At 43.4% G+C, this 27,889-nt stretch overlaps 1 protein-coding gene across 1 annotated transcript in view; it reads left to right on the forward strand.

The window, feature by feature from the left end:
• The first annotated feature begins 5,783 nt into the window (after positions 1-5,783).
• The window catches only part of LOC123729232 (tetratricopeptide repeat protein 9B), a 45,856-nt gene continuing 23,750 nt past the window's right edge, over positions 5,784-27,889 (forward strand). Inside the window, exon 1 of the mRNA XM_045703514.2 lies at positions 5,784-6,548. Coding sequence (XP_045559470.1) covers positions 6,164-6,548 — 385 coding nt within the window. The 5' untranslated portion in view covers positions 5,784-6,163. The remainder of the gene's footprint in view (positions 6,549-27,889) is intronic.

The following is a 27,889-nucleotide window of genomic DNA, read 5'->3' on the forward strand; positions in this document are numbered from 1 at the left end:
GGTTTGGAACCATCAAGACTATTCCTAGAGCTGGCCGCCCAGTCAAACTAAGCAATCGGGGGAGAAGGGCCTTGGTCAGGGATGTGACCAAGAACCCAATGGTCACTCTGACAGTGCTCTAGAGTTCCACTGTGGAGAACCTTCCAGAAGGACAACCATCTCTGCAGCACTCCACCAATCAGGCCTTTATAGTAGAGTGGCCAGACGGAAGCCACTCCTCCGTAAAAGGCACATGACATCCCGCTTGGAGTTTGACAAACGGCACCTAAAGACTCTCAGACTGTGAGAAACAAGATTCTCTGGTCTGATGAAACCAAGTCTGAACTTTTTTGGCCTGAATGTCAAGTGTCACGTCTGGAGGAAACCTGGCACCATCCCTACGGTGAAGAATAGTGGTGGATGCATCATGCTGTGGGGATGTTTTTCAGCAGCAGCAGGGACTGAGAGACTAGTCAGGATCGAGGGAAAGATGAACGGAGCAAAGTACAGAGAGATCCTTGATGAAAACCTTCTCCAGAGCACTCAGGATCTCAGACTGGGGCGAAGGGTCACCTTCCAACAGGACAACGACCCGAAGCACACAGCCAAGACAATGCAGGAGTGGCTTCAGGACAAGTCTCTGAATGTCCTTGAGTGGCCCAGCCAGAGCCCGGACTTGAACCCAATCGAACATTTCTGGAAAGACCTGAAAATAGCTGTGCAGCAACACTCCCATCCAGGGGCGAAAATCTGATATCAACTTTGGAGGGGACAATTACATGAAATTTTCTCAAGAGCAATTCCTGTGCGGGACACCAAAAGTAGTGCTGTAACACATAGCCTACATTGTAATATGGTAAATGTAAATTGAGGAACCAAAGAAATAAGGTGTTTGCCGTACTCCTAACTACCGGTACCCAAAACTACACAACTAATCACGACAGCAATACCATTGCCTTTAACAAATCTTAGTTCAGTCACCAGTTTAAGTTGAGAGTGGTCTAGTCTTTGAGATATTAGGCTACTAGGGTTCTTACTATGCGTTTTGGTGTATTGAAAAATACTCTGATGTCCGTCTTTTATTTTTCTGCCATTTTTCTACCTGGCTGGCTGGCTGGCTGGCTACACACACAGTGTGTAGGTTATTTACAGTAGGAGATGGGCTTCTATCATCTTCAATCATTCTATTTGGGCTTCGATCTAAAAGGTAGCTAGCAAATGTGAAACGGATTAAAATGACAAGAGTTGACAGCTGTATGAGTTCACCATTTACACAACATATGCTGCAACCTTTTGTAATTTTAATAGTTTGTTTCATATTGGCTGGCTTCCAACAATAGCTGAATTTGCAAAGCTAGCGAGCACCAATTCAGTTTCAGTGGTGTTTGCTATAATCTTTGCTACCCAGGTTAAATAAAGGTGAAATAAAATAAATAAATAAAAGTTCACTTGCGACAATTTAGCTTTTGCAACGAGACCATCAAATATATTTAAGACAATGGTAGAAGAGAGTGTATTTCTGTTCAGTTTGGATTTCAGTTTATCGCTAACCTTATCACAGGGACTTTGAAGCACTAACTTACATCATCTGCATGCTGATTCCATCTTTGACGATGCCACATAAATGGAATAGGTACTAGCTAGCTTAATAGTTAATATTTGCGCGCTAGCTCTGCATATTCAGCTAGTGTGTGTGCGCGATTGACTGGATTAACCTCACGTCAGTTACGTGCATTGAGTGCCTTTCAGACAGTAGATACGACCCCTCTGTTACCTTGCCAACTAAGGAACTGGCAGTGGATCAAACCATTGTGAGGCAAAGGGTGGGGGGGTTGCAATCTTTTGAAACTTAAAAACGCGTTATTAAATGTCTATAATCAGCACAATTGCTTTCATTGCGTATTATTAATATTATTTAAATTACATAGTTATGTTTCAGTGATATATTGGGGGGGACAAATTATATTTTTCCCAGGATGGGGGGGTCGTGTCCCCCCCCATCCCCCCCGGGATTTCCGCCCCTGCTCCCATCCAACCTGACACAGCTTGAGAGGATCTGCAGAGAAGAATGGGAGAAACTCCCCAAATACAGGTATGCTAAGCTTGTATCGTCATACCCAAGAAGACTCAAGGCTGTAATCGCTGCCAAAGGTGCTTCAACAAAGTACTGAGTAAAGGGTCTGAATACTTATGTAAATGTGATTTCTCAGTAAAAAGAAAATGAAATTGGCAACAATTTCTAAAAACCTGTTTTTGCTTTGTCATTATGGGGTATTGTGTGTAGATTGATGAGGAATAAAACAATTTAATACATTTTAGTATAAGGCTGTAACGTAACAACGTGGAAAAAGTCTTCCCTCTGGCTCAGTTGGTAGAGCATGGTGTTTGCAATGCCAGCATGGTGTGTGCAACGCCAGGGTTGTGGGTTCGATTCCCACGGGGGGCCAGTACAAAAAAAAAAATAATAATAATGCATGAAATGAAATGTATGCATTCACTACTGTAAGTCGCTCTGGATAAGAGTGTCTGCTAAATGACTAAAATGTAAATGTAAAAAGTCAAGGGGTCTGAATACTTTACGAAGGCACTGTGTGATGTATCGTTAAGATTTCCCTTCACGTATCCTCCTGAGTGGCACAGCGGTCTAGGGCACCTCATCGCAGTGCTAGCTGCGTTACTACAGATCCTGGTTTGATACCCGGTTGTGTCGCAGCCGGACACGACCGGGAGACCCATGAGGCGATGCACAGTTGGCCCAACATTGTCCGGGTTAGGAAAGAGTTTGGCTGGGATGTCCTTGTCCCATTGCACTCTAGCGACTCCTGCGGCGGGCTGGGAGCATGCATGCTGACAAGGTTGCCAGGTGTACGGTGTTTCCTCCGACACACTGGTGCAGCTGGCTTCCGGGTTAAGTGTGCATTGTGTCAAGAAACAGTGCGGCTTGGCGGGGTTGTGTTTCTGAGGACGCGTGGCTCTTGACCTTTGCCTCTCCCGAGTCCGTATGGGAGTTGCACAGATGGGACAAGACTGTAACTACCAATTGGATATGACGAAATTGGGGAGAAAAACATATTTCCTTTCACTGGAACTAAGGGTCCTGAACCATGAAAAACAGCACCAGACCATTATTCCTCCTCTATAAAACTTTAAAGTTGCCCCTATGCATTCGGGCAGGTAGTGTTCTCCTGGCATCTGCCAAACCCAGATTCATCCTTCGGACTGCCAGATGGTGAACCATGATTCACCACTCCAGAGAATGTTTCCACTGCTCCAGAGTCCAATGGAGGCGAGCTTTACACCACTCCAGCCGACGCTTGGCATTGCGCATGGTAATCTTAGGCTTTTGTGCGGCTGCTCGGCCATGGACACCCATTTCATGAAGCTCCCGCCAAAAGGTTATTGTGCTGACTGCTTCCAGAGGCAGCCTGGACCTCGGTAGTGAGTGTTGCAAGGCAGAACATTTTTATGCGCTTCAGCACTCGGTGGTCCAGTTCTTTGAGCTTGTGTGGCCTACCACTTTGTGGCTGAGACATTGTTGCTCCTAGATGTTTCCACTTCACAATAACAGCACTTACAGTTGACCGGGGCAGCTCTAGCAGGGCAGAAATTTTATGAACTGACTTGTTGGAAAGGTGGCATCCTATGACAGTGCCACGTTGAACGTCACTGAGCTCTTCAGTAAGGTAATTCTACTGCCAATTTTTGTCTATGGAGATTGCATGGCTGCAGTGGCATTTTAAGCAAAAAAAGTTTTATGCATGCCGGCAAAGCCACAACACTAAACAATACATTAATTGCACTATAACGGTGACAAGCGGTGCCCACAAACTGTTACCTCCTACATAAAGCTGTCCCAACAGCAGAGCTTTCTTTTCAGCACCATGGAGTGAATCCTTACCACTGCTACACCTGGCTATCAGTGGAGCCTTGTCTGGCAGTGAATCAGTTCATTCAGCCTCATTTACTGCCTTTTAAAAAAAAACATAGCTGATATGGCTGACTTGCTTAAACAAATTAGGTTTCTACTGACAATTGAGATGTACAAACTATGGCATAAGGGAACGACTAGCAGATAAGAGGCAATCCAAGCTAGGACGGACGTAGTCAATACACCTTTGTTAATTACTTTTGAAATGTACAGCGACAGAATTCAGAACATGGGCCATTCTTACAGTAAAATTATTAGGGTGAGGGACATGGGCTACTAACATCTTCCTACACAACATACACTTAGTATTACTTTCTTGGCTACAGTATGCATATCTCCCTGGCATATTACATCATTTATGCAGCAGCATACAATACATTTTTGGGCTCACCTTGTTGTGCTGTGCTCACTTGAACAGGAAGGTGGCGCGGCGGTCCTTCTTGTATGCTCTAGAAAGAGGCACGATTTCTCGATTTGGAATTCCGAGTTGGATATCCATTCATAATCATTTTCTGTATTTTCCTAGTCGTCTTGAACTCACTGAAGTCTGAGAGTTCTCGAGTTTCCAGTTGTCTTGAACGTGGCAGAAGTCATGCTGGATTGACAGCATGGCCAATGTACTCAAACTTTACCAATTGGATATCACGAAATTGGGGAGAAAAAGGGCCTCATTTTTTAAAACATTTTATTTCAAAGGATAAACATTCAAATGCAACGCCATGGGCCAGAAGTTATGATCTTGTCTCATCGCTGCAACTTGTTTATGTCCAATGGCCATTAAGCAATGATACGTTTTATTGATAATTTTTCATCAAATGACAAGTATTGAAAAGGATTTGCCATTAGATTGTCAACTTGATTCATGATGATGACAGCTTGTCTAGCTTGCGAGCTAAGATTTTGAAAGTATGATGTTGACATGTCCAGTCCAATCAAAGCTACGGTAGATATAATGTGATTTGACGTTATTTTATCTGTGGCCAATGACATTGAGTCTTCTTGGATGGGCTTGAATTTCTAACTCTACCTGTAGATTTTGCGTTGACGTAGTGTCCCATGAGTGACAGAACACTGAGCCAATCACGGCACAACTAGAGAACATCCCCAACCCCTACGCTTCGTATTTTCCGCTGGCTGCCCCACCACCACAGAAAGCACTGAGCTAGGCTGAAACACCTGCATTTTGGAGCTGCCTTACTCAAGAAAGCAAAAATGAAAAGGCGAAGGAGATGCCAGTTGTACAACTGAATGATTTCAACTGAAATGTGTCTTCCACAGGCTATCTGCCGAGACCATGTTTGTATGCTGCTTTATTAACTTTTTTTTTTTACATTGTTTACAAACTGATATGTGATATGTATTAATGCCAAAAAAAACTCTGCCCCACCTGCCCTGCATGATGAGTCGCCACTGGATGGCTGTGTGGCTGAAATAGCCGAATCCACTAATTTGAAGGGGTGTCCACATACTTTTGTATGTATAGTGTATATGGAATAGTCTTTAGTTCATTGATTTCATTTGCGCAATTGACAAGTCTTGCCATTTGGATCAGAGCTAGAGCGCATAGGCTTACTACAATCATGTTGTTGATTACAGGTTTTAAAACGACAACATTTGTAGAATAGATTTAGTCTCTACCCCCGGCATATTCATACAGTAATATCAACTCCTGGTTATAAATGTTGGTGTTGCTTTTAGTTTTATTTTCCGTTTCTTTGCACACATCCATCATGACTCTTGATTGATCATATGAATCAAAGTGAAGATTGCTTACAGCTTTAAGGTGAAAGATCCGATTGAACTCCGCACGACTCCTCTCTCCCCCCCCCCCCCCCCCCCCCCCCCCACAATGCACCACGCGCGAGCCTGAGTCCGCTGGCTGTGGTGCTGAAGCGGCGCATGCCGGGGGCTCGAGCGCAGACACACAGTCGAAGGCATCCTCTCGCGCGATGGTCAAAAATACATAGAAGAAGAGGGCTTGTAATTCAGGAATCCAAGCCAATTATTTGTGATTTTTATAGAAAATACAATTTACGGTAGTCTGAATTTGTGTAAGCTGTTTTGATAGCTTATTTGCGCGGTGCGTGCTAGGTTTTTAGACAACCCTCTCCTTATATTCTCTCGCTCTCATCTTTATTGTTGTTGCCTGCCTGTCTCGCGCATTCTTTATGCACAGCACGCCGCTCCAGTCCTCTACGTGTAAATAGACCTTCGTAGGAACAGCATGGCCCGGTCCAGTCGCGCCCACTGAGAGAGATGGAAGCAAAACAGCACTCCATAAAGAGCCTGAAGAGCTACCCAGAGGCCGGGGGCCGGAGCCTGGCGGCGGCCGCGGGAGACGTCGGCGTTGGAGGTGGTGGAGGAGGGTGTCTTGCCGGCTCCGCACAGATGGAGATGGAGGCAAACATACAAAAAGCCATTGACTTCAAGGTGGAGGGCCACCGCTGCTACAAGGAGAAGAAATTCCGGGAAGCGATAGGGAAGTACCACCGGGCTCTGCTGCAGCTGAAAGGGGTGCATTTAGTGGATGGAAACACGGACTCCGAGGTCAACCTCCTGAGCCAAGCCGCCGTCAAGCTGACGGAAGAGCAGCGGAGAACCGTGGAGATCACGGAGATCGAGTGCTACGACAGCCTGACAGGTAAGTAGCTAACCTAGTCAGTGTTGTTGCTCAGCGTCGCGGGTCTTGAGCATGGACCGCTCGTATACTGAGATTCTGCCATTGTTCGTTCCGGTTCACGGGGTTAGGAAGGAACTCGTTTAGACAATTAGCCAGTGTCAAGCATAATTTCCGCTGCTGTGAGGCCTGTATGTGGTTGGTTAATAAGAATAAGCGTAATAATACATTAATAGCTCGCGCTTTGCACGGTGGACAGCGCAATGGTGCTGAATATAGACGGGTAGATGGCGAATGTGTCCATAGTTTTCATTGTGTGATATTCCTGTCTTTTCAACGTGAAATGTATTGCCAATCGCGATTAATGCAGCCATTTTTATCTCAATATAAAATCAATTCTGGGTAACAATTAAGTACCTTACTGTGATTTTTTTTTTTTTCAATAAAAAAAAGAATCAAAAATAAACTAAAATAGCTGCTTATGCATATATGAATTCCTCAAGCAAGAATTTTGCTAGGACTGTCTGGTAGTAGTTTGAGTGGGGTGGAAAAAACTAAAACTACATGTTATTGACAGAGAGGTTTGGAACTCTCGTTGTTATTGGTGTTTTAACTAATTTACCGCCTGGCGATGTCACCAGGCAGGACAAAACTCCATCCCACCAAAACAGGATGTCATTTCAGTCAGTCTTTTCGAACAGCTCTTCCACTAAAAGGGCATTATCATTTTCATAATGTGACAGTATTATTCCAACCTCATCGTGTGGAAATGTATATAAAACACAGGAAAATTACGTCTTTGACTGCACTGGGCCCTAATCATTATTTTATTAGTAACGGCACAAAGGTTAATTATAATACATTCTAATTTGTGTGCTAGACTTGTTTTTGCCTCAAGCCATGTCTTCCTCTTGCGATTCTTATCAAGGTTTTTTTTTCACTGTCTGTCTCTCTTTGTTGTGCTCCATTCAAGTACCTTTTTTGCTTCTCTTGATTCCAAACCTTTTCCCCCAAGTTAATTCCTCTGATAGCCACGGGGGAAACGAGTGATTTGATGGTGATCAGCTGTAGTCTGTGGAAAGGCTATATTAGCAGGGGTGAAGCGGTGTACATCCTGTGAAAAAGGGACACAAATACACACAGTGGGAGCCTGGGGGTTATATGCTGCCATATCATCCAACACATGATGCCTCCCACAGTGCAGCTGTGTTGTTACAATAACAGTTCACATGCTCTGAGGTGGAAAAACATGGTGTGGACCATCCCATTTTACAGGTGAAATCTGTCTAAATGGAACCTAAGATGACCTCACAAATACAAGTAATATGCCACTATGGCTGCATTTACACAGGCAGCCCAATTCTGATATTTTACTCAATTACTGACAAAAGAGCTGATCTGATTGGTCAAAAGACCAATTAGTGAAAAAATATCAGAATTGAGCTGCCTGTGTAATGCAGCTAGTGAATTGAAACTCACAACACTCTTTATTGTTAGAATAATTGACAATATTAGTATTTTCAGGTCATCATTGTCATGTCTGGTCATCAAGGTTAATCCCTCTATCGAACCAACCACAAGTGTCAGTTAAATAGGCTGTGTATGTGTAATGTAATTCGAAAAGATAAACTGATATTTTACTCAGAAACTTAAAATCTCTAACAATGAGATTTGAGTAAAGCTGAGCTTACAGATATTTGTTATTGGTAATGCTTTGAGTAAGAAATAGGATCATCTATTCAACAGATGTGAGATTAAGAGATTGCCCACTGCCAGATAATCTATGAAACAGATGTATGAGATTTGATTTGAACAGATACTGTAGTCTGTCTGGCACATGTGAGTTGGCCTATAGGAGATTAGATGTGTCTGTGGGTCTAATGATGACAGTATAAATATTGTTTACCACAGTGACAGTAGTCTGTCTACATGAGGGTATGGCTAAAATGTTGTGAAATCTATTTATTTATTTATTTGTAATTTTTTCAAGTGTTTATTTAATTTTAGGCGTGGATCAGCTTAATATTGCGGAAAGATTGTTTCTTCCATCAATGTAATTGTCTGCATCATTTCCAATCCCCCATATCTTTTTTGGGTAAATATATATATCCATATACAGTTGAAGTCGGAAGTTTACATAAACCTTAGCCAAATACATTTAAACTCAGTTTTTCACAATTCCTGACATTTAATCCAAGTAAAAAAATCCCTGTTTTAGGTCATTTAGGATCACCACTTTATTTTAAGAATGTGAAATGTCAGAATAATAGTAGAGAGAATTATTTATTTCAGCTTTTATTTCTTTCATCACATTCCCAGTGGGTCAGAAGTTTACATACACTCAATTAGTATTTGATAGCATTGCCTTTTAATTGTTTAACTTGGGTCAAACGTTTCAGGTAGCCTTCCACAAGCTTCCCACAATAAGTTGGGTGAATTTGGCCCATTCCTCCTGACAGAGCTGGTGTAACTGAGTCAGGTTTGTAGGCCTCCTTGCTCGCACATACTTTTTCAGTTCTGCCCACATATTTTCTATAGGATTGAGGTCAGGACTTTGTGATGGCCACTCCAATACCTTGACTTTGTTGTCCTTAGGCCATTTTGCCACAACTTTGGAAGTATGCTTGGGGTCATTGTTCATTTGGAAGACCCATTTGCGTCCAAGCTGTAACTTCCTGACTGATGTCTTGAGATGTTGCTTCAATATATCCATATAAAGTGCACCAGTCCATCCTGCAGCAATCACCCCTACAACATGATGCTGCCACCCCCGTGCTTCACGGTTGGGATGGTGTTCTTTGACTAGCAAGCGTCCCCCTTTTCCCTCCAAACATAACGATGGTCATTATGGTCAAACAGTTCTATTTTTGTTTCATCGGACCAGAGAACATTTCTCAAAAAGTACGATCTTTGTCCCCATGTGCAGTTGCAAACCGTAGTCTAGCTATTTTATGGTGGTTTTGAAGCAGTGGCTTCTTCCTTGCTGAGCGGCCTTTCAGGTTATGTCGATATAGGACTCGTTTTACTGTGGATATAGATACTTTTGTACCTGTTTCCTCCAGGATCTTCACAAGGTCCTTTGCTGTTGTTCTGGGATTGATTTGCACTTTTCGCACCAGAGTACGTTCATCTCTTGGAGACAGAACGCGTCTCCTTTCTGAGCGGTATGACTGCTGCGTGGTCCCATGTTGTTTATACTTGCGTACTATTGTTTGTACAGATGAACGTGGTACCTTCAGGCGTTTGGAAATTGCTCCCAAGGATGAACTAGACTTGTGGAGGTCTACAATTTATTTTCTGAGGTCTTGGCTGATTTCTTTTCATTTTACCATGATGTCAAGCAAAGATGTTTGAAGTTAGACCTTGAAATACATCCACAGGTACACCTCCAATTGACTCAAATGATGTCAATTAGCCTATCAGAAGCTTCTAAAGCCATGACATAATTTTCTGGAATTTTCCAAGCTGTTTAAAGGTACAGTCAACTTCGTGTATGTAAACTTCTGACCCACTGGAATTGTGATACAGTGAATTATAAGTGAAATAATCTGTCTGTAAACAATTTGGTTAAGGTATATATAAACTTCCGACTTCAAATGTATGTGCATACACATACCTATATAAATATACATACTTTTTTTTGAATATACCTTTATTGTTGTTAAATCTATTTGGTCAGTGATATACTTAAGCAATAAGGCCCGAGGTGGTGTGGTATATGGCCAATAGGGCTGTTCTTAGGCACGATGCATCGCCGAGTGCCTGGACACAGCCGTTAGTCGTGGTATATCGGCCATATATCAAAAACACCCGAGGTGCCTTAATGCTATTCTATACTGGTTACCAACGTAATTAGAGCTGTAAAAAATACATGTTTTGTCATACCCGTGGTAAATGGTCTGATATATCATGGCTGTCAGCCAATCAGCATTCAGGGCTCGAACCACCCAGTTTATAATATGATATACTTTATAGTGCTGTATTGTTCATTTTGTTGACTATCAAAGAGGATTCAGCACCCTATTATTTAGAAGAATCTATAAAATATTCTAACAAACAGTTAACATGAAAACGCAAAATGTGTTAAAGGCAGGCTGGGTTGCTCTGGTGCTGGCTGTGTCTCCCTGTGTTCTGGCTCCGCTGGGTCCTGGCTCAACTGGCGTGACAGGCTGAAGGTTGGCTCTCTCTGCCCCGTCTTATGACCTTCTGCCTGGGCCCTGTGGGGGAGCTACCCTGGCGGAAAGGAGAAATAGAGAGGAAGGGAGGAGGATGGAAAGAGAGGTTAAAAGACAGGGAGAGTAAACGAGAGCAGGAGAGAGAGAAGTAGAGGAAGAAAGAAAAGGAAGAGGGAAAGCAAGTTCAGTGGGTGATGAGGGGCATATTTACCATGGCAACCATCACTGGGCCTTTTCCTGTTGTTATTCTCGTGTCCATCACCACATTCTGCTCTCACCTCTCACAATAACAAAGATTGTTCGATTGTTTTGTGACCTCTCCACCCTACCAACGGTCTGGCTACCCAGAGTCCTGCTGGACAGAAGGTGGCCCCTGTCATGTTGAGTGAGACAGCATTTTGATTGGCCAGCTGTCTTACTTTCAGACGCGTGATACAGGGGCAACAGAGTGGACGGCCTCACCTCCAGCGCCTCTGTGTGTGTCTGTGTGTGTAATATGGAGAATGGTGTGGGTACACAGATTGCTTCTCGCCCTGCCATTATCACAGTGCCCATGCTGACGTTGCTGCATGTGTGTTGTCCGTTTTTTGCACGGGGATGTGCAAGCTCATTTTGTGTGTGCGTGTGCGTGCTAGACTTTTGTTATGACAAGGACAGGACTATTGTGTGTCTTGTGCCAGTCACAGCACCTTTTTAAATGACACGGCTACCCGACACAGGCGGCCCAGAAATGTTCACTAAATGCAGCGATTTTGCCGTCAGCATGGCGCAGACAGCGATTGTGTTTGAGACAGAGATCCAAGACAGGTGATGGGAGAGAAGCCTACATCAAAGGAGACAAGTAATGATAGAAAGAGACAGGGGAGGAAACTGTGTGCGAACGACAAAAACAATAAAGAACTGCATTCGGCTGCGATGGTGGTTTGGGAGAAAGAATATACACTGAAAATAGAGAGGGAGAGAGAGAGTAACAGAAAAATGGAGATGTGCGTACGGTGTTGTTACCTGATTCTGTCTGAGAGAGAGCTATTGAGATGAATGGCCTATTTGCCGTCGCCCTTGTTAAAAGAGCCAACATGCTGTTTCCCCATGGGGCTGTGGTACTGTTTCTAAGTGGGTTACACCAGGCTGTAGCCGCTCTGGAAATGGTGCTGCAACATGTTGGCCAGAGGTAGACCGTCAGCCACGCAGGTTAACGGTTTTTGGGATGAATCATGTTCCTGCAGGCAGCACACCCACCCACCCACCCAAACCACATACTGTGCTCACAGATACATACGATTGCAGCCAATATACTAACCGTTTTCCCACTGTTCTTTTCGTACATGGCACTCAAAGCACTTCCCAAGAATGAGACCCTATGAGCAAAAGACGTTGAAAAGGCGTTGAAAATACTTGTGCTGACTGGGGAGGAAGACTATAAAAACAGCAGGAAGCAGTTGCTGGATTATTAGATCATTTTAAACAATACAGACTGCTTATTCGGATAAAGAGAGATCTGCTGTGGAGAACAGATGTCAGTGTAAAAAAACGAGGCCGGTACTAACTCTTTTTGTGAGGGAGGTTGAACCATCTTTTCCCTGGCCCATTTCCTCTGATCTCTGACTCAATTATTCCTCTGTTCCGCGTGACTGGCTGCGATCGGTGCGTGAGTCATGAGTCACAGCCTCGGGTTGCAGCAGCAGCGGCACAACGTTATGAGCAGCACCTTTTTATTCACCCATCAGGATGTTTCCTAACACCCAGCACCTTTTTATTCACCCATCAGGATGTTTCCTAACACCCAGCACCTTTTTATTCACCCATCAGGATGTTTCCTAACACCCAGCACCTTTTATACACTGTTCTCGAATGCTCTTCTTACTGCCATGATGATCCCGTGTGTGTGTGTGTGTGTGTGTGTGTGTGTGTGTGTGTGTGTGTGTGTGTGTGTGTGTGTGTTCTACCACTCAGCAGCAGATCCACCCATAGTCCTTTCAGGAGACTGGCTTTCTTTTAGAGACAATGCATTAAGCCAAAGAGCTGCGATGAGGGCATGATGGACACTTTAGAAGGTTTAGACTGTGTATTATTTCATGGATGTCCATTAACATTTGGCTGCGGTATGTTTATACTAATCCATCAGGCTCCTAGAATGCTCATGGGGTTCATTTACAACATACTGGAGGTAGTGAGTTTATCAACTCAACCTCCATTAGCTCCATCACTGGCCAGTGTGTGTGTGTACGCAAGCATGTGTGTATCCGCGTCTGATGCAAAGGGTCAATATTTCTCACCACATCCATTTCCACTCAGGGCTATTACATCGAGACCGTCGATGAACTTGTGACCCTTGACTTGCAATTACAGGGCCCCCGTAGTAACGAAACTTCAATGAGTGTGTAGATACAGTAACATCAGCGTCCGTTTCTCCCCAGACAAGGAATAGACAACCAAGAGTCTTAGAAGAAGATAAAAGTCTATTTACTGGGAGTTCCATTTGACTCCCTGTACCGCTACACTTCCCCAACAATATTGAGATGCATGACATCACCCTCTAATCTTAATCTCATTCCAGAAGGGAACGGGGATATACTACTGTCAGAGCCTGTGCCCAAATGTCACCCTATTCCCTATATAGTGCACTACTTTTGATCCGGCCCTGGTCAAAAGTAGTGCACTATATAGGGAATAGGGCGCCATCTAGGACACAGACTTAGTCCTCAGTGCTATATAATACTGCAGAGGGGGTGCTACCTGTCACGAGGCCTAGCCTACTATACAGTCCAGTCAGCCCCCTCTTATAAAACCAGAGTGGAGCAGCAAAACTCCTCCCTTTCACCCACTGCCAATAACTTCACTAGAGGAGGAGATGGAGAGGAGGAAGTGTATGGAGGAGGAAGAGGAGGTGACGGAGGGGGAAGAGGGAGAGGAAGAGCGAGGGAGAGACAGGGGGTATGAAGTGTATGGAAGAAGAGGAGGGTGGAGGAGAGAGGAAGATGAGGGTGAAAAGGAGGAATGGGGGAGGGTGTTTTTTCCTCGGCTCGTATGTTGGCATTTCAGGGGTTGCGTGGTTGTATGAGAGCCATGGGCGCATTATGCCAGGTCTGCAGATGGCATAGCTTCACTGTGGGGGCTCGACTGGGCATTCTGTACTCTCCTCTTTACCTTTCCATTGCAGCCAAGAGAGAGGGAACAAGAGAGAGAGAGAGAGAGAGGAACAGAGAGAGAGAGAGAGAGAGAGAGAGAGAGAGAGAGAGAGAGAGAGAGAGAGGAGGAGGGTCCAGGAGCCAAGAGAAAGGGGCGCTGAGCGTGAAGAGGGGGATGGTGGGGGAAAGAGAGTGAGAGAAACTGGACAGAATGTTAAAGGAACTGTTAAATATGAAGAGATTAGAAGAGGAATAGAGATGGGGAGAGAGAGAGGGGGAAGAAAAGCGTGAGGTGACTTTGGTGGACCTTTTTGACCTCTGGGAGGAGAAGGGAGTATGTTATGTTGTTCTTCGTGCATTTGCGTATCATTTGTCATTGTAAGCATGGTGATGAGAAATCACGTCTAAAGGCTAACGGTATTATATCATGGCACTGGCAGAGCTGGAGGGCTCTTGTCGTGGCTGTAAATATGATCCTGCCATCTGTGAAGGAGGGAGGGTCTTTTTTAGTCCTCAGCTGAAAGTCACTCCGTTAGCTTAGAGGAGACTGAAACAGATGACCTCTCTGACACTCTCACAGTGAGAGAGAGAGCAATGAGAGAGAGAGAGAGAGAGAGAGAGAGAGAGAATGAGAGAGAGAGAAAGAGAATGAGAGAGAGAGAGAGAGAATGAGAGAGAGAGAAAGAGCTATAGAGAGAGAGTGAGAGATGCAGTAAGAACATAGAATGTTTTTGATCAGCAGCTACAGTAATGAGCGTTTGTAAGAATCATTTGTGCATATCTAACTCACTGTGCTCCAGTGAACAGAAGAGACAACTTGTTATTTATCCAGAAAGCTGCATGTTAATATAGGCGGGGTCCACACTATTTTCCCTCAGCCCTATGTTCCCCTCAGCCCTATGTTCCCCTCAGCCCTATGTTCCCCTCAGCCCTATGTTCCCCTCAGCCCTATGTTCCCCTCAGCCCTATGTTCCCTGAGTATCCGCTGAACCAAATTCAGTCACAATTGGCACAAATTATTATTGTTATAAGGTAGAAAATGCTGTTTATTTTAATATCTACATATGTAATGGTATAAACTGAGTGTACAAAACATTAAGAACACCTGCTCTTTCCATGACATACAGTGCATTTGGAAAGTATTCAGACCCCTTTGCTTTTTCCAACTTGTTTTACTTTACCTCCTTATTCTAAAATGGATTCAATTGTTTTAATTCCTCATCAATTGATTTTTAAGCCTTGAGACAATTGAGAGATGGATTGTGTATATGTGTCATTCAGAGGGCGAATGGGCAAGACAAAAAAGTTATGTGCCTTTCAACGGGGTATGGAAGTACAGTACCAGTCAAAAGTTTGGACACCTACTCATTCCAGGGTTTTTCTTAATTTTTTACTATTTTTCTACATTGTAGAATAATAGTGAAGACATCAAAACTATGAAACAACACATATGGAATCATGTAATAACCAAAAAATATATATTTTATATTTGAGATTCTTCAAAGTAGCCACCCTAGGCCATGATGATAGCTTTGCACATTCTTGGCATTCTCTCAACCAGCTTCATGAGGTAGTCACCTGGAATGCATTTCAATGAACAGGTGTGCCTTGTTAACCTCTATGGGCTAGGTGGGACGCTAGCGTGCCACCCGTGGTGCACTCCATCAACAGCAGGTGCATTTCAAGAGCGGCAAATTTGAATCCAAATAAATGTCAAAATTCAAATTTTTCAAACATACAACTATTTTACACCCTTTGAAAGATAAACATCTCCTTAATCTAACCACGTTTTACGATTTCAAAAAGGTTTTACGGCGAAAGCATAAATTTAGAGTATGTTAGGACAGTACATTTACAAGAGTTGTGTGTAATGTTTTGTCGATTCAAAGACAGGGTCACCAAAACCATAAAACCAGCTAAAATGATGCACTAACCTTTTACAATCTCCATCAGATGACACTCCTAGGACATTATGTTAGACAATGCATGCATTTTTAGTTCTATCAAGTTCATATTTATATCCAAAAACAGCGTTTTACTATGGCATTGATGTTGAGGAAATCGTTTCCCTCCAATAACCGGCAGTCAAGTCAGCGTCACAAATTAAATAATTAAAATTAGAAAACATTGGTAAAATATTATATTGTCATTTAAAGAATTATAGATTTACATCTCTTGAACGCAATCAACTTGCCAGATTTAAAAATAACCTTACTGGGAAATCACACTTTGCAATAATCTGAGCACTGCGCCCAGAAAAATACGCGTTGCGATACAGACTAGACGTCATGTTGGGGAGATCTAAAATCGAAAATACTATGTAAATAATCCATTACCTTTGATTCTCTTCATCAGATGTCACTTCCAGGTATCACAGGTCCATAACGAATGTAGTTTTGTTCAAAAAAGCTCATCATTTATGTCCAAAAATCTCCGTCTTGTTAGCACATGATCTAAGCCAGCCGGACTTCTCGTCATGAACGAGGGGAAAAAATATATTTACGTTCGTTCAAACATGTCAAACGTTGTATAGCATAAATCATTAGGGCCTTTTTTAACCAGAACATGAATAATATTCAAGGTGGACGAATGCATACTCTTTTATAACGTATTGGAACGAGGGTACCCAACATGAACTCGCGCGCCAGGTGTCTAATGGGCCATCATCGTTCCATGGCTCTTGTTCGGTCAGATCTCCCTCCAGAAGACTCAAAACACTTTGTAAAGGCTGGTGACATCTAGTGGAAGCAATAGGAAGTGCCAAAATATTCCTCAGCCCCTGTGTTTTTCAATGGGATAGGTTTAAAGGTAATACAACACATCAGGTATCCACTTCCTGTCAGAAAATGTCTCAGGGTTTTGCCTGCCAAATGAGTTCTGTTATACTCACAGACACCATTCAAACAGTTTTAGAAACTTCAGAGTGTTTTCTATCCATATATAATAAGTATATGCATATTCTAGTTACTGGGTAGGATTAGTAACCAGATTAAATCGGGTACATTTTTTTTATCCAGCCGTGCAAATACTGCCCCCTAGCCCTAACAGGTTAAAAGTTAATTTGCGGAATTTCTTTCCTTCTTATTGCGTATGAGCCAATCAGTTGTGTTGTGACAAGGTAGGGTTGGTATACAGAAGATCGCCCTATATGGTAAAAGACCAAGTCCATATCATGGCAAGAAAAGCTCAAATAAGCAAAGAGAAATGACAGTCCACCATTACTTTAAGACATGAAGGTCAGTCAATCTGGACATTTTCAAGAACTTTTAAAGTTTCTTCAAGTGCAGTCACAAAAACCATTAAGCGCTATGATGAAGCTGGCTCTCATGAGGACCGCCTCAGGAAAGGAAGACCCTGAGTTACCTCTGCTACAGAGGATAAGTTCATTAGAGTTACCAGCCTCAGAAATTGCAGCCCAAATAAATACTTCACAGAGTTCAAGAAAGAGACATATCTCAACATCAACTGTTCAGAGGTACTGCGTGAATCAGGCCTTCATGGTCGATTTGCTGCAAAGAAACCACTACTAAAGGACACCAATAAGAAGAAGATACTTACTTGGGCCAAGAAACATGAGCAATGGACATTAGACTGGTGGAAATCTGTCCTTTGGTCTGATGAGTCCAAATTGGAGATTTTTGGTTCCAACCGCCGTGTCTTTGTGAGACGCAGAGAGTAGTTGAACGGATGATCTCCGCATGTGCAGCATGGCTACCACAGCATTCTGCAGCAACACAACATCCCATCTGGTTTGCGCTTAGTAGGACTATAATTTGTTTTTCAACAGTACAATGACCCAACACACCTCCAGGCTGTGTAAGGGCTATTTGACCAAGAAGGAGAGTGATGGAGTGCTGCATCAGATGACCTGACCTCCACAATCACCCAACCTCAACCCAATTGAGATGGTTTGGGATGAGTTGGACCACAGACTGAAGGAAAAGCAGCCAATAAGTGCTCTGCATACTGTATGTTGGAACTCCTTCAAGACTGTTGGAAAAGCATTACAGGTGAAGCTGGTTGAGAGAATGCCAAGAGTGTGCAAAGCAGTCATCAAGGCAAAGGGTGTCTTCTTTGAAGAAAATATATTTTGACATTTTGACTACATGATTCTATATGTGTTATTTCATAATGTTGATGTCTTCACTATTATTCTACAATGTAGAAAATAGTAAAAAATAAAGAAAAACCCTTGAATGAGTAGGTGTGTCCAAAACTTTTGACTGGTACTGTAGGTGCAAGGCGCACCGGTTTGTGTCAAGAACTGCAATGCTGCTGGGTTTTTCACGCTGAACAGTTTCCCGTGTGTTTTAAGAATGGTCTACCACCCAAAGGACATCCAGCTAACTTGACACAACTGTGGGAAGCATTGGAGTCAACATGGGCCAGCATCCCTGTAAAACACTTTCGACACCTTGTAGTCCATGCCCTGAGGTTGTTCTGAGGGCAAAAGTGGGGTTTGGTATACTCAGTCTATATGGAACCTACTGAATATGTTCAGTCACAATGACCTTGATCTTTTGTCAGTATTACAGCAGCCTAAATGGCATTTTCTGAGATTTGTATTTGTGAAATGATATGGCCTAGCCAATGAGCAACAACTGACTGAATCAACGTTGTTTCCACGTCATTTCAACCAAACAAATTCAATGTGATGACGTTGAATCAACCTGGAAAACTGATTTGATTTGAAAAAAAGTCATCAATGTAAGGGAATTTCATTTTTTTTTTCACCCAACTTTTTACCTAAATCCAATGACATGGTGACATTTTCTGTTGGATTCACGTTAGTTGACAACTCAACCAAATGTAAATCAAACCTAAACGATGAACTGACATCTGTGCCCAGTGGGTATGACCCACTGAAGTATTGAATCATTAGTGACCGGAAACACATTTCTCAGTTGAATAAGGGGTTATTTACCTCCACATTTAAAGAAGCTTTTTCGATCATATATTTGGCACAAATAAGCAAGGCCATTGGACTGACTAAAAATGAAGGCCAAGGTCACAGTGACCGTAAATGTACACTGAACAAAAATATAAACGCAAACTGCAACAATTTCAAAGATTTTACTGTTACAGTTCATGTAAGGAAATCAGTAAATTTAATGAAATTCATTAGGCCATAATCTATGGATTTCACATGACTGGGAATATAGATATGCATCAGTTGGTCACATATAACTTAAAAAAACAAATTGGCAAGGATCAGAAAACTAGTCACGGTATCTCTGTGCATTCAAATTGCAATTGTGTTCATTGTCCGTACCTTACGCCTGCCCATACCATAACCGCACCGCCACCTTGGGGCACTCTGTTCATAACTTGACATCAGTAAACCGCTCGCCCAGTTAAACCCAGGATTCATCCGTGAAGAGCACACTTCTCCAGTGTGCCTGTGGCCATCGAAGTTGAGCATTTGCCCACTGAAGTCGGTTATGACGCCAACGCAGTCAGGTCAAGACCTTGGTGAGGACGATGAGCACACAGATGAGCTTCCATGAGATGGTTTCTGACAGTTTGTGCAGAAATTCTTTGGTTGTGCAAACCCACAGTTTTATCAGCTGTCAGGGTGGCTTGCCTCAGGTGAAGTCGGATGTGGAGGTCCTGGGATGGCGTGGTTACATGTGGTCTGCAGTTGTGAGGCCAGTTGGACGTACGACCAAATTCTCTAATAGAACGTTGGAGGCTGCTTATGGTAGAGAACTTAACATTCAATTCTCTGGCAACAGCTTTGGTTGGACATTCCAGCAGCATGCATGCCAATTGCACGCGCTCTCAAAACTTGAGACATCTGTGGCATTGTGTTGTATGACAAAACTGCACATTTTAGAGTGGCCTTTTATTGTCCCCAGCACAAGGTGCACCTGTGTGTGTGTAATGATCATGCTGTTTAATCAGCTTCTTGATTTGCCACATCTGTCAGGTGGATGGATTATCTTGGCAAAGGAGAAAAGCTCACTAACAGGGATGTTTTTTCATTTTTTTAGATAAATTAGATTTTTGTGCATATGGAACACTTCTGGGACCTTTTATTTTAGCTCATGAAACATGGGAGCAACACTTTACATGTTGCATTTCTATTTTTTAGCCTCTCGTCTGATATGAGCATTTGAACACCTGAGTAAGCTCCACTCATTGCACTGGCGCCGTCCTAGCCTTGACCACCACATTTGTTCACCGATACCCCCCTTGTACTTTCAATCAGTTGAATTTGAGCTTTTTCAAGACCAGGGGCCCTTTTTCAGTCACATTTCTGGAGCCCAAGAAACAAACACTTAGCTTCCTAGAACATATGGAAATGAAAAATGTTTATGAATGAATTACTTTTTGGAGGGTTACTGTCAAAATGATTTATTAAGTTTAAAAATGTTTGACAAAAGGCGCAGGGGCCTCCAGAGCGGATCTGTTTTTGAAATTCCTTACTTATTCATTCATACAACAGTGGATCAACTCTTGGGGGGGGGGGCACAGCGGTCTAAGGGCGTCACTACAGTGCTGGAGGCGTCACTACAGACCCGAGTACGAGCCCGGAGCTGTGTCACAACCGGCCATGATCGGGAGTCCCATAGGACGGCGCACAATTGGCCAAGTGTCGTCCGGGTTGGGGGAGGGTTTGGCCGTTGTAGACCGTCATTGTAAATAAGAATTTGTTCTTTACTGACTTGCCTAGTTAAATAAAGGTTAAATAAAAATCGAATTAACAACTCACCATCAAGGGTGTGGAAAAATATACGCTACGAAACATATTTGTTATCACATAACATCAAGTGCCCCCCCCTCCCCCTTAAACAGTGGTACATTCCGTGGAGAGAATTAGAAAAATGTATCTTCCTCTCATTTGGGATGCCGATCCATGGTTTAGAAGATAGAACTGAGGGAACATGGGGCTGATGGAACATAGGGCTGAGTGAACATAGGGCTGATGGAACGTGTGGCTGATGGAACATGGGGCTGAGGGAACGTGGGGCTGAGGGAACATGGGGCTGAGGGAATGTGGGGCTGATGGAACGTGGGGCTGAGGGAACATGGGGCTGAGGGAACATGGGGCTGAGGGAACGTGGGGCTGAGGGAACATAGGGCTGATGGAACGTGGGGCTGATGGAACATGGGGCTGAGGGAACGTGGGGCTGAGGGAACGTGGGGCTGAGGGAACGTGGGGCTGATGGAACATAGGGCTGAGTGAACATAGGGCTGATGGAACGTGTGGCTGATGGAACGTGGGGCTGAGGGAACGTGGGGCTGATGGAACGTGGGGCTGAGGGAAAATAGGGCTGATGGAACATGGGGCTGATGGAACATGGGGCTGAGGGAACATGGGGCTGAGGGAACGTGGGGCTGAGGGAACGTGGGGCTGAGGGAACATAGGGCTGATGGAACGTGGGGCTGAGGAACGGGGGCTGAGGGAACGTGGGGCTGAGGGAACGTGGGGCTGATGGAACATAGGGCTGAGTGAACATAGGGCTGATGGAACGTGGGGCTGAGGGAACATGGGGCTGAGGGAACATGGGGCTGAGGGAACATGGGGCTGAGGGAACATAGGGCTGATGGAACGTGGGGCTAATGGAACATGGGGCTGATGGAGCGTGGGGCTGATGGAACGTGGGGCTGAGGGAACATAGGGCTGATGGAACGTGGGGCTGATGGAACATGGGGCTGAGGGAACGTGGGGCTGAGGGAACGTGGGGCTGAGGGAAGTAAGATGCAGGCGGCGCGGCAGCCACCAGGTAAGCTGGTGGCCACCGCAATCTTCTGCGCTAACGGCAAAAGATAGCGTCTGTCTGTCTGTCCTCAGTGACATCATCCACCTAGCCAGACCAGCCTCCTCTCTCTCTCTCTCTCTGCTGCACACTGATATCCAGTTAATTAGCTTTCTGAAGGCCACAACAACATCACAGTACCACACAAGGGACCCAGACATACAGTATAGTCCCCTCTGTCTGGAGAACACAACAACACTTCAACATACACACACACAAACACTGCTAGTAACCACATGCAAATGGGGAAATGGGCAATGGGCATGGCACTGATGTACAGTAAAGTCATATGAGTAGGGCTGTGGCGGTGACCGTATTACCGCCACACTGGCAATCATGAGTCATGACCTCAGTAAAATTCCATGTGAGTCACGGTAGTCTCCTCTTATGTACTCAGGACATGCGTTGGTAGTACCCAACTCGCTAACAACCATCAGGTCATTAATGGCCTGGTACTCAGGGTACTATTGTCCCTCTAACCACTCTGACATCAATGCAATGCTATCAAAAATCACATCAAACACTTATCATCGAAACAGTATGTGCTTTTGATAACTCACCCTCACTGTGATGATCAATTTGAAGAAAAAAGTTAAATGGGATGAAACTGAGTGGAAAACATGATAATTGGAGATGTTGTTTCAACGCCTAATGCAACGAAATGGACAGCGCTTTCTGATTATTTCAAAACACCCATATGCATATTAGAGTGTATGCCTAGGGCTGTTGCGGTGACCGTATTACCACCACGCCGGTGGTCACGAGTCATGAAGGCAGTCGAATTCCAAATTACCGTTTAGTCAAGGTAATTAGGCTTCTCCAAGCTCTGATGCTGGTCATTAGCAGCCTACCAAACTTGCTAACTGCTTGGTACTCAGCACTCTTTTGTCCCTCTAATCACTCTGACATCAATGCAAATGTATTCGAAAATCTAATCAAACAGTTAATGAGAGCCCATGAGCTCATGTTGCTCAACATTTCTATAGGCTATGCAATTGCGGGAGAAAACAGAGTGATGGCCTCTATTAAAAAGAGGAGGATCACATCAGATTTCTAAAGGCTAGGCCTACTATATTTATTTCTCAACTTTCCTAATATTAAGCACATTGCTTATATTTAGATCAAGAGTATGGCCCAGCTGGCTGCCATGAAAATAAACCACTGGGGAAAGCGTCCTCCGTTCGCTATTTAAGTGCATAGATGACATGTATTTATTCCCGCTGCCCCTGTTTCGATACAGGTGCATGATAATGGTCCATTCTAAATCATAACAAATATCACACACACATTATTATTTAGTATATATAAAGACAAAATTAAACCAAGAATAGTCTGATGGGTGACAATATTAGGCTATCACTTGTGAATTATATTTTATCACTTGTGAATGATGCTCAGCATAAGAAACAATGCCTTTTTTTGCGACTTGTTCGATTCATAGTCACGCACCTCATGTAGCCTAGCCCATAGGCCTATATGTTTTAATAAGGTTTGTATCACAACTAAATTGGCCAAATAACTTCTTAAAGTTATTAAGCACATTAATCCGCTTTACAAGGGGTGTAGAGCCTAACTGGCATATATAAAAGCAGCGGGTGAGTTTCAGGTTTGGGGAAGTTAATTTACACCTTAAAAACGCACCTTCATAATAAAAGCATTACATGCCTAATTGCATTTTTCAGTCACTTTTGATAATGGTGTTTTCTGCTAATGGAACATTCATGCTTATAGTCTACTACCATGTGCACATTTCTGTGCTTATAATGTGAAGAAATAGCCCAATAGTTTATCAACATTTTAAGATAAATGTCCTGATCTCTTGTGTCAGCCACATTGCATAAAAACATATTTTTTGAAGCTAGTGGTTGTATTAATTTGGGATCTATCGCCTCCCACAACTGTCCCAGACTGTTTGGAATATTTATTTATTGCACAGAATAGAATAGGGACTTTTGTACTATGGGGGATAGTAGATTGACATAGGCTAGTGCTTTTGCTGTTTATTAGGCCTTCTCATCTTGTTGGCTGAGGAAAAGTAAATGTGGACAGTTCATCCAATATCTTCAATATGCACCTAGGGAATTGGATACGGATGGGCGCAGTTGGGTCCCCTGATGTGTCTGGCTTCACTTGTAGCCTGTGAGAAAGACTCGATCACGTGATGGAGAGCCGTGGGAGTGAGAGACGCTTCGGATTGCAGCACATTCAGGGAGAAGGGCACAATGTAGCATCTGGGCCGCAGAAGGCATGGATTTCTTTAGGGTGCATTATGGCCACAAAGGGGATACCGCGTGAAATTCGAGGCATTATCTAATGCTTGTCAAATTGTGAATGAGAGACTATTGGAGTGTGTACAGCCTGCGCAGAAAAACAAAGCAGAGCTCATCCCTTTCAAGCTACTTTTTTCAAAACATCATTAGAGTCTCATCATGCAGCCTTAGAATGTATTAAAATCAAAACATATAGCTCAACGTTTGTAGAACAACTACATTTACATTAATAACTCTAAATTAAGCATATAGGAGTACCTATTTCTTTATTAACCGCTCAATACAGACTAGACGCATGTGCGCACCCCCTCAAATCGTTTGGAGAAAATATAATATATTTTATTCAGCTTTGTTCAATTGTATCCTTCATACTATAAAATAATGCTACTGAATTATAATAAAATATTGTCTGCTAAATGAACTAGTGTAGCCCACAGCCATTTGGCATAGCCACATCTGGACCTAACATAAGGACAACTCAAGAGTGAGTTTTGCTATTCTTGTCTTCTGAAATAGACTACATTTTCTTCATATCATGTTTCTTTAGACCTGTATAAAATAAATAATGGATTTATTGTGAAGGTGTAGGCTATATTCCATGATTTATTATTATACTTGTTTAAATGGTTTGTGTATAAGCCCGGAGACGCTAAATGTGTTTATTAACGGTCAATTACCGTACGACCGACAGTTATTTGCTTGACAATCACCAGCTGATGAAATTTCGTGACCGCCACATCCCTACTTTTGCATTGGCCTGCCTATATATGAGCCCAAGATGAACATAACCCTGAATTAAAATAACGATTGTGCGTTATATAACACGTAGCCTATCGCATATTACTCATGGCAGAAAAACATGAACAAATATATAATTACAGATGTCTTTGGTACATAATTGTTCTAGCCTATACTCCAAAATTAAACAAGTTCAGAGTTAGAAATTCAATATAATTTTAGGCTATTTGATTTTGAATAGCCTAGTAATAGGGAAGTTCTTATATTTTCATAATTAATATGCTGACACACACAGAATATCTCACCACTGTGCGTTGCCATCTCTGCTCTCTCCTTCATTGCTTTCTGTAGTGCCATAGAGAGGGGCTGTCAATGTTACGCCCCTGAAAAAGGGGAGAAATAATCACGAGAGTGATACGGTATTGTTTCCTCACTGAGAACTTTTACTGTAATGAGGAAAAGACCGCGATTTCCCCGCGAACTTGGGTGGAGACCAGAGCAATCGATCTCAGGCTCATAGATTAAAGAGCATTTAGTAGATCACAGATTAACACTTTTCCCCTTCAATTAGGCACCACAAAATAAAGTAATCAATATAACGTTTACACATTCCTTTTACAATTCTTACCTTTTGTACGCTTGATGGATTTTAACTTTAACACAATTATGAATGTTATCAATCTCTATCAACTAATACAGAATGCATGATCTTTTTAACCTTAGATGTTTTAAGATCCTCACATACTATGAACTTACTAATACTTTTTAATGTATAACAGGCTATGAGTATTTCCTTTAACCTGTCACACTCTCCCCGACAAAATAAATGTTGTCCCAACATTACCAACATCGTGTTCTTCAACAGTCTGTCTGCACTGGACCTAGGAAATCCTCTTCTGTAAGGTAGTACTTGAGCAGAGGTCAAGGATCACAGTTCAAATATAACTAACAAGTTATTTTCACAGTCCATATCTGTTGACCAGCTGTATAAACAGTCCATAAGCAGTCTTTTCTCATACAATTGATTAACGGTCCATCAATTTTAATGATCTATATGCATAGTCTGCAAATTGTCTCTTGTGACAGTCTGTGAAATCAGTCAGTAGTCCATGGTCAAACATGTCAACTCTGTAGCCTCATGTTTGCTGAAGCCCATACATGTAAGGTGGCTGAAAGTAACATTGCTGTAGTGATGGTAGCCATGGAACCATTCCTGGTGCAGAGTAGACAGGGAACAACTGTGGCTGGATACTGTAGCAGGAAGGGATACCAAGCTGATCATAGGTGATACGTCTTGGAGGGTGTCTCTCTCTTTGTGGCAGCTGGTAGGCTGGTTCCTCAGGTTCAGCAGCAGCAGTTAATGAAGGAAAGGCACTTGGTGGACGATCATCAGGCACATTTTCAGCAGGCAAGTTCATCTCCTCAGCAGGCAGGTCTTTAACTGTTGTTGTCTCCTCCAGCCGCTTTTCAACCAGAGGCTGTGCTGGTAGCGTATCAGGGACTGGCACTGCAACTGTCTGTTTCACTGGTGGGGGCCTGTGTGCCCCCTCTCTTGCTGGTTCAGCATCCCTCTCCTCAGGTACTGTAGGAGATGTGGGAACCTGTAGCGGCTCATGATGAAAGTCATATTCATCCCCGCTGTCTTCATCAGAATCTAGAGGCTGTGATTCAGGCTGATGTCTCCGTTTTTTCTGACTTTTGTCATCTTTGGTCATTTCTGGTTGTGTCTCAAAAGGTAAGTGGTCACAGGACATGAGCAGGTTTCTGTGCAGGACCCTGGAGCGTCCCCTACCCTTTTCTGGTCTCAATTCATAAATCGGCAGGTCTGAACCCATTTGTTTCACTACTGTGTGAATTGTATCTTCCCAATAGTTACGGAGTTTTCCTGGTCCTCCTCTTGGTGTCAGGTTTTTAATCAGAACTCGCTCGCCAGGCTGTAGCACTGAACCCCTAACTTTAGTGTCATAGTACTTCTTACTTCTTTCAGCGGCTTTCTGAGCATTTTCATTTGCAATGGCGTATGCTTCTTCCATCCCTCGTTTCCAGTTCTCCACGTAGTCTCGCTGGTTACTGGAACCTGCCTCTGTGCACAATCCAAAGAGCATATCAACTGGAAGCCTGGGTGATCTCCCAAACAGAAGATAAAATGGTGAATAGCCAGTCACTTCGCAACGGGTGCAGTTATAGGCATAAACCAGTTTGTTCAGAGACTCCTTCCAGTTTGACTTTTGTGTCTCAGTGTCTTTAACATTTGCAACACTGTTCTGTTCATGCGTTCCACTTGACCGTTCCCCATCGGGTGATAGGGTGTTGTTCTGGACCCCGCCATGCCACTGAGTTTCTTTAATTGATGGAACAACTGATTTTCAAATTCTCCCCCTTGGTCATGGTGGATGCGGGACGGGAACCCGAACTTCAGGGCAAAGTCATTGAAGATGAGATTTGCAGCAGTTTTACCTGACTTTGATGTGGTGGCGTAGGCTTGAGTGAAACGTGTAAAATGATCAACAATCACGAGGATGTACTCATATCCCCCTTTGCATCTGTCGAGATGAAGGAAGTCTATACATACCAGTTCAAATGGCTGTGTCGTCACAATGTTTGTCAGAGGAGCTCTTGTTTCATGGGCTGGCTTTTTCTGCTTGACACAGCTACAAGTTTTAGTCACATAGTGCTCGATGTCAGCTTGCATATATGGCCAGAAGAAGCGGTCACGTACTAGTGATACAGTGCGGTCAGTACCTTGGTGTCCCATGTTATTGTGCAACTCTTCCATTACTTTACCTTTGTACTGCTCTGGTAGAACTAACTGCTTGCGGGCTGTAGTGATTCTGTACAGAATGCCATCACTGTCTATTGTCAATTTGTCCCATTCCCTGAATAGGCATTTTGTCTTTGGACTGCATTCCTTTTGCTCTTTAACTGGCGGTTTGGAACCAGACAGTTTGAAATTGAGCACAGGACGGATGACCGGATCAGATTCTTGTGCTTCTCTTATCCCATCTTTTGGGATCGAGCTGATTGTTGCAGTGGTTGTCTCACCTTCAGCTGATACTGACATAGATGCAGCTGAAAGTGACCAAGGTACAACAGCCTCTTTCTGTACCTCAACTGCTTGTATCGTGGCGGCAATGGTGTCTGGTGGAAGCTCCTCAGAACATCCTTCCATCAGTGACTCTACATCCAGTGGCATCCTTGACAAAGCATCTGCATCACCGTTCTCTCTGCCTGGCCTGTACTTTATTGTAAAGTGGAAATCAGCCAATTCTGCAACCCACCTGGAAGTGGTTG

The sequence above is a fragment of the Salmo salar genome, chromosome 20, assembly GCF_965601325.2.
Source record: "Salmo salar chromosome 20, fSalSal1, whole genome shotgun sequence".
NCBI classification, from domain to species: Eukaryota; Metazoa; Chordata; class Actinopteri; order Salmoniformes; family Salmonidae; genus Salmo; species Salmo salar.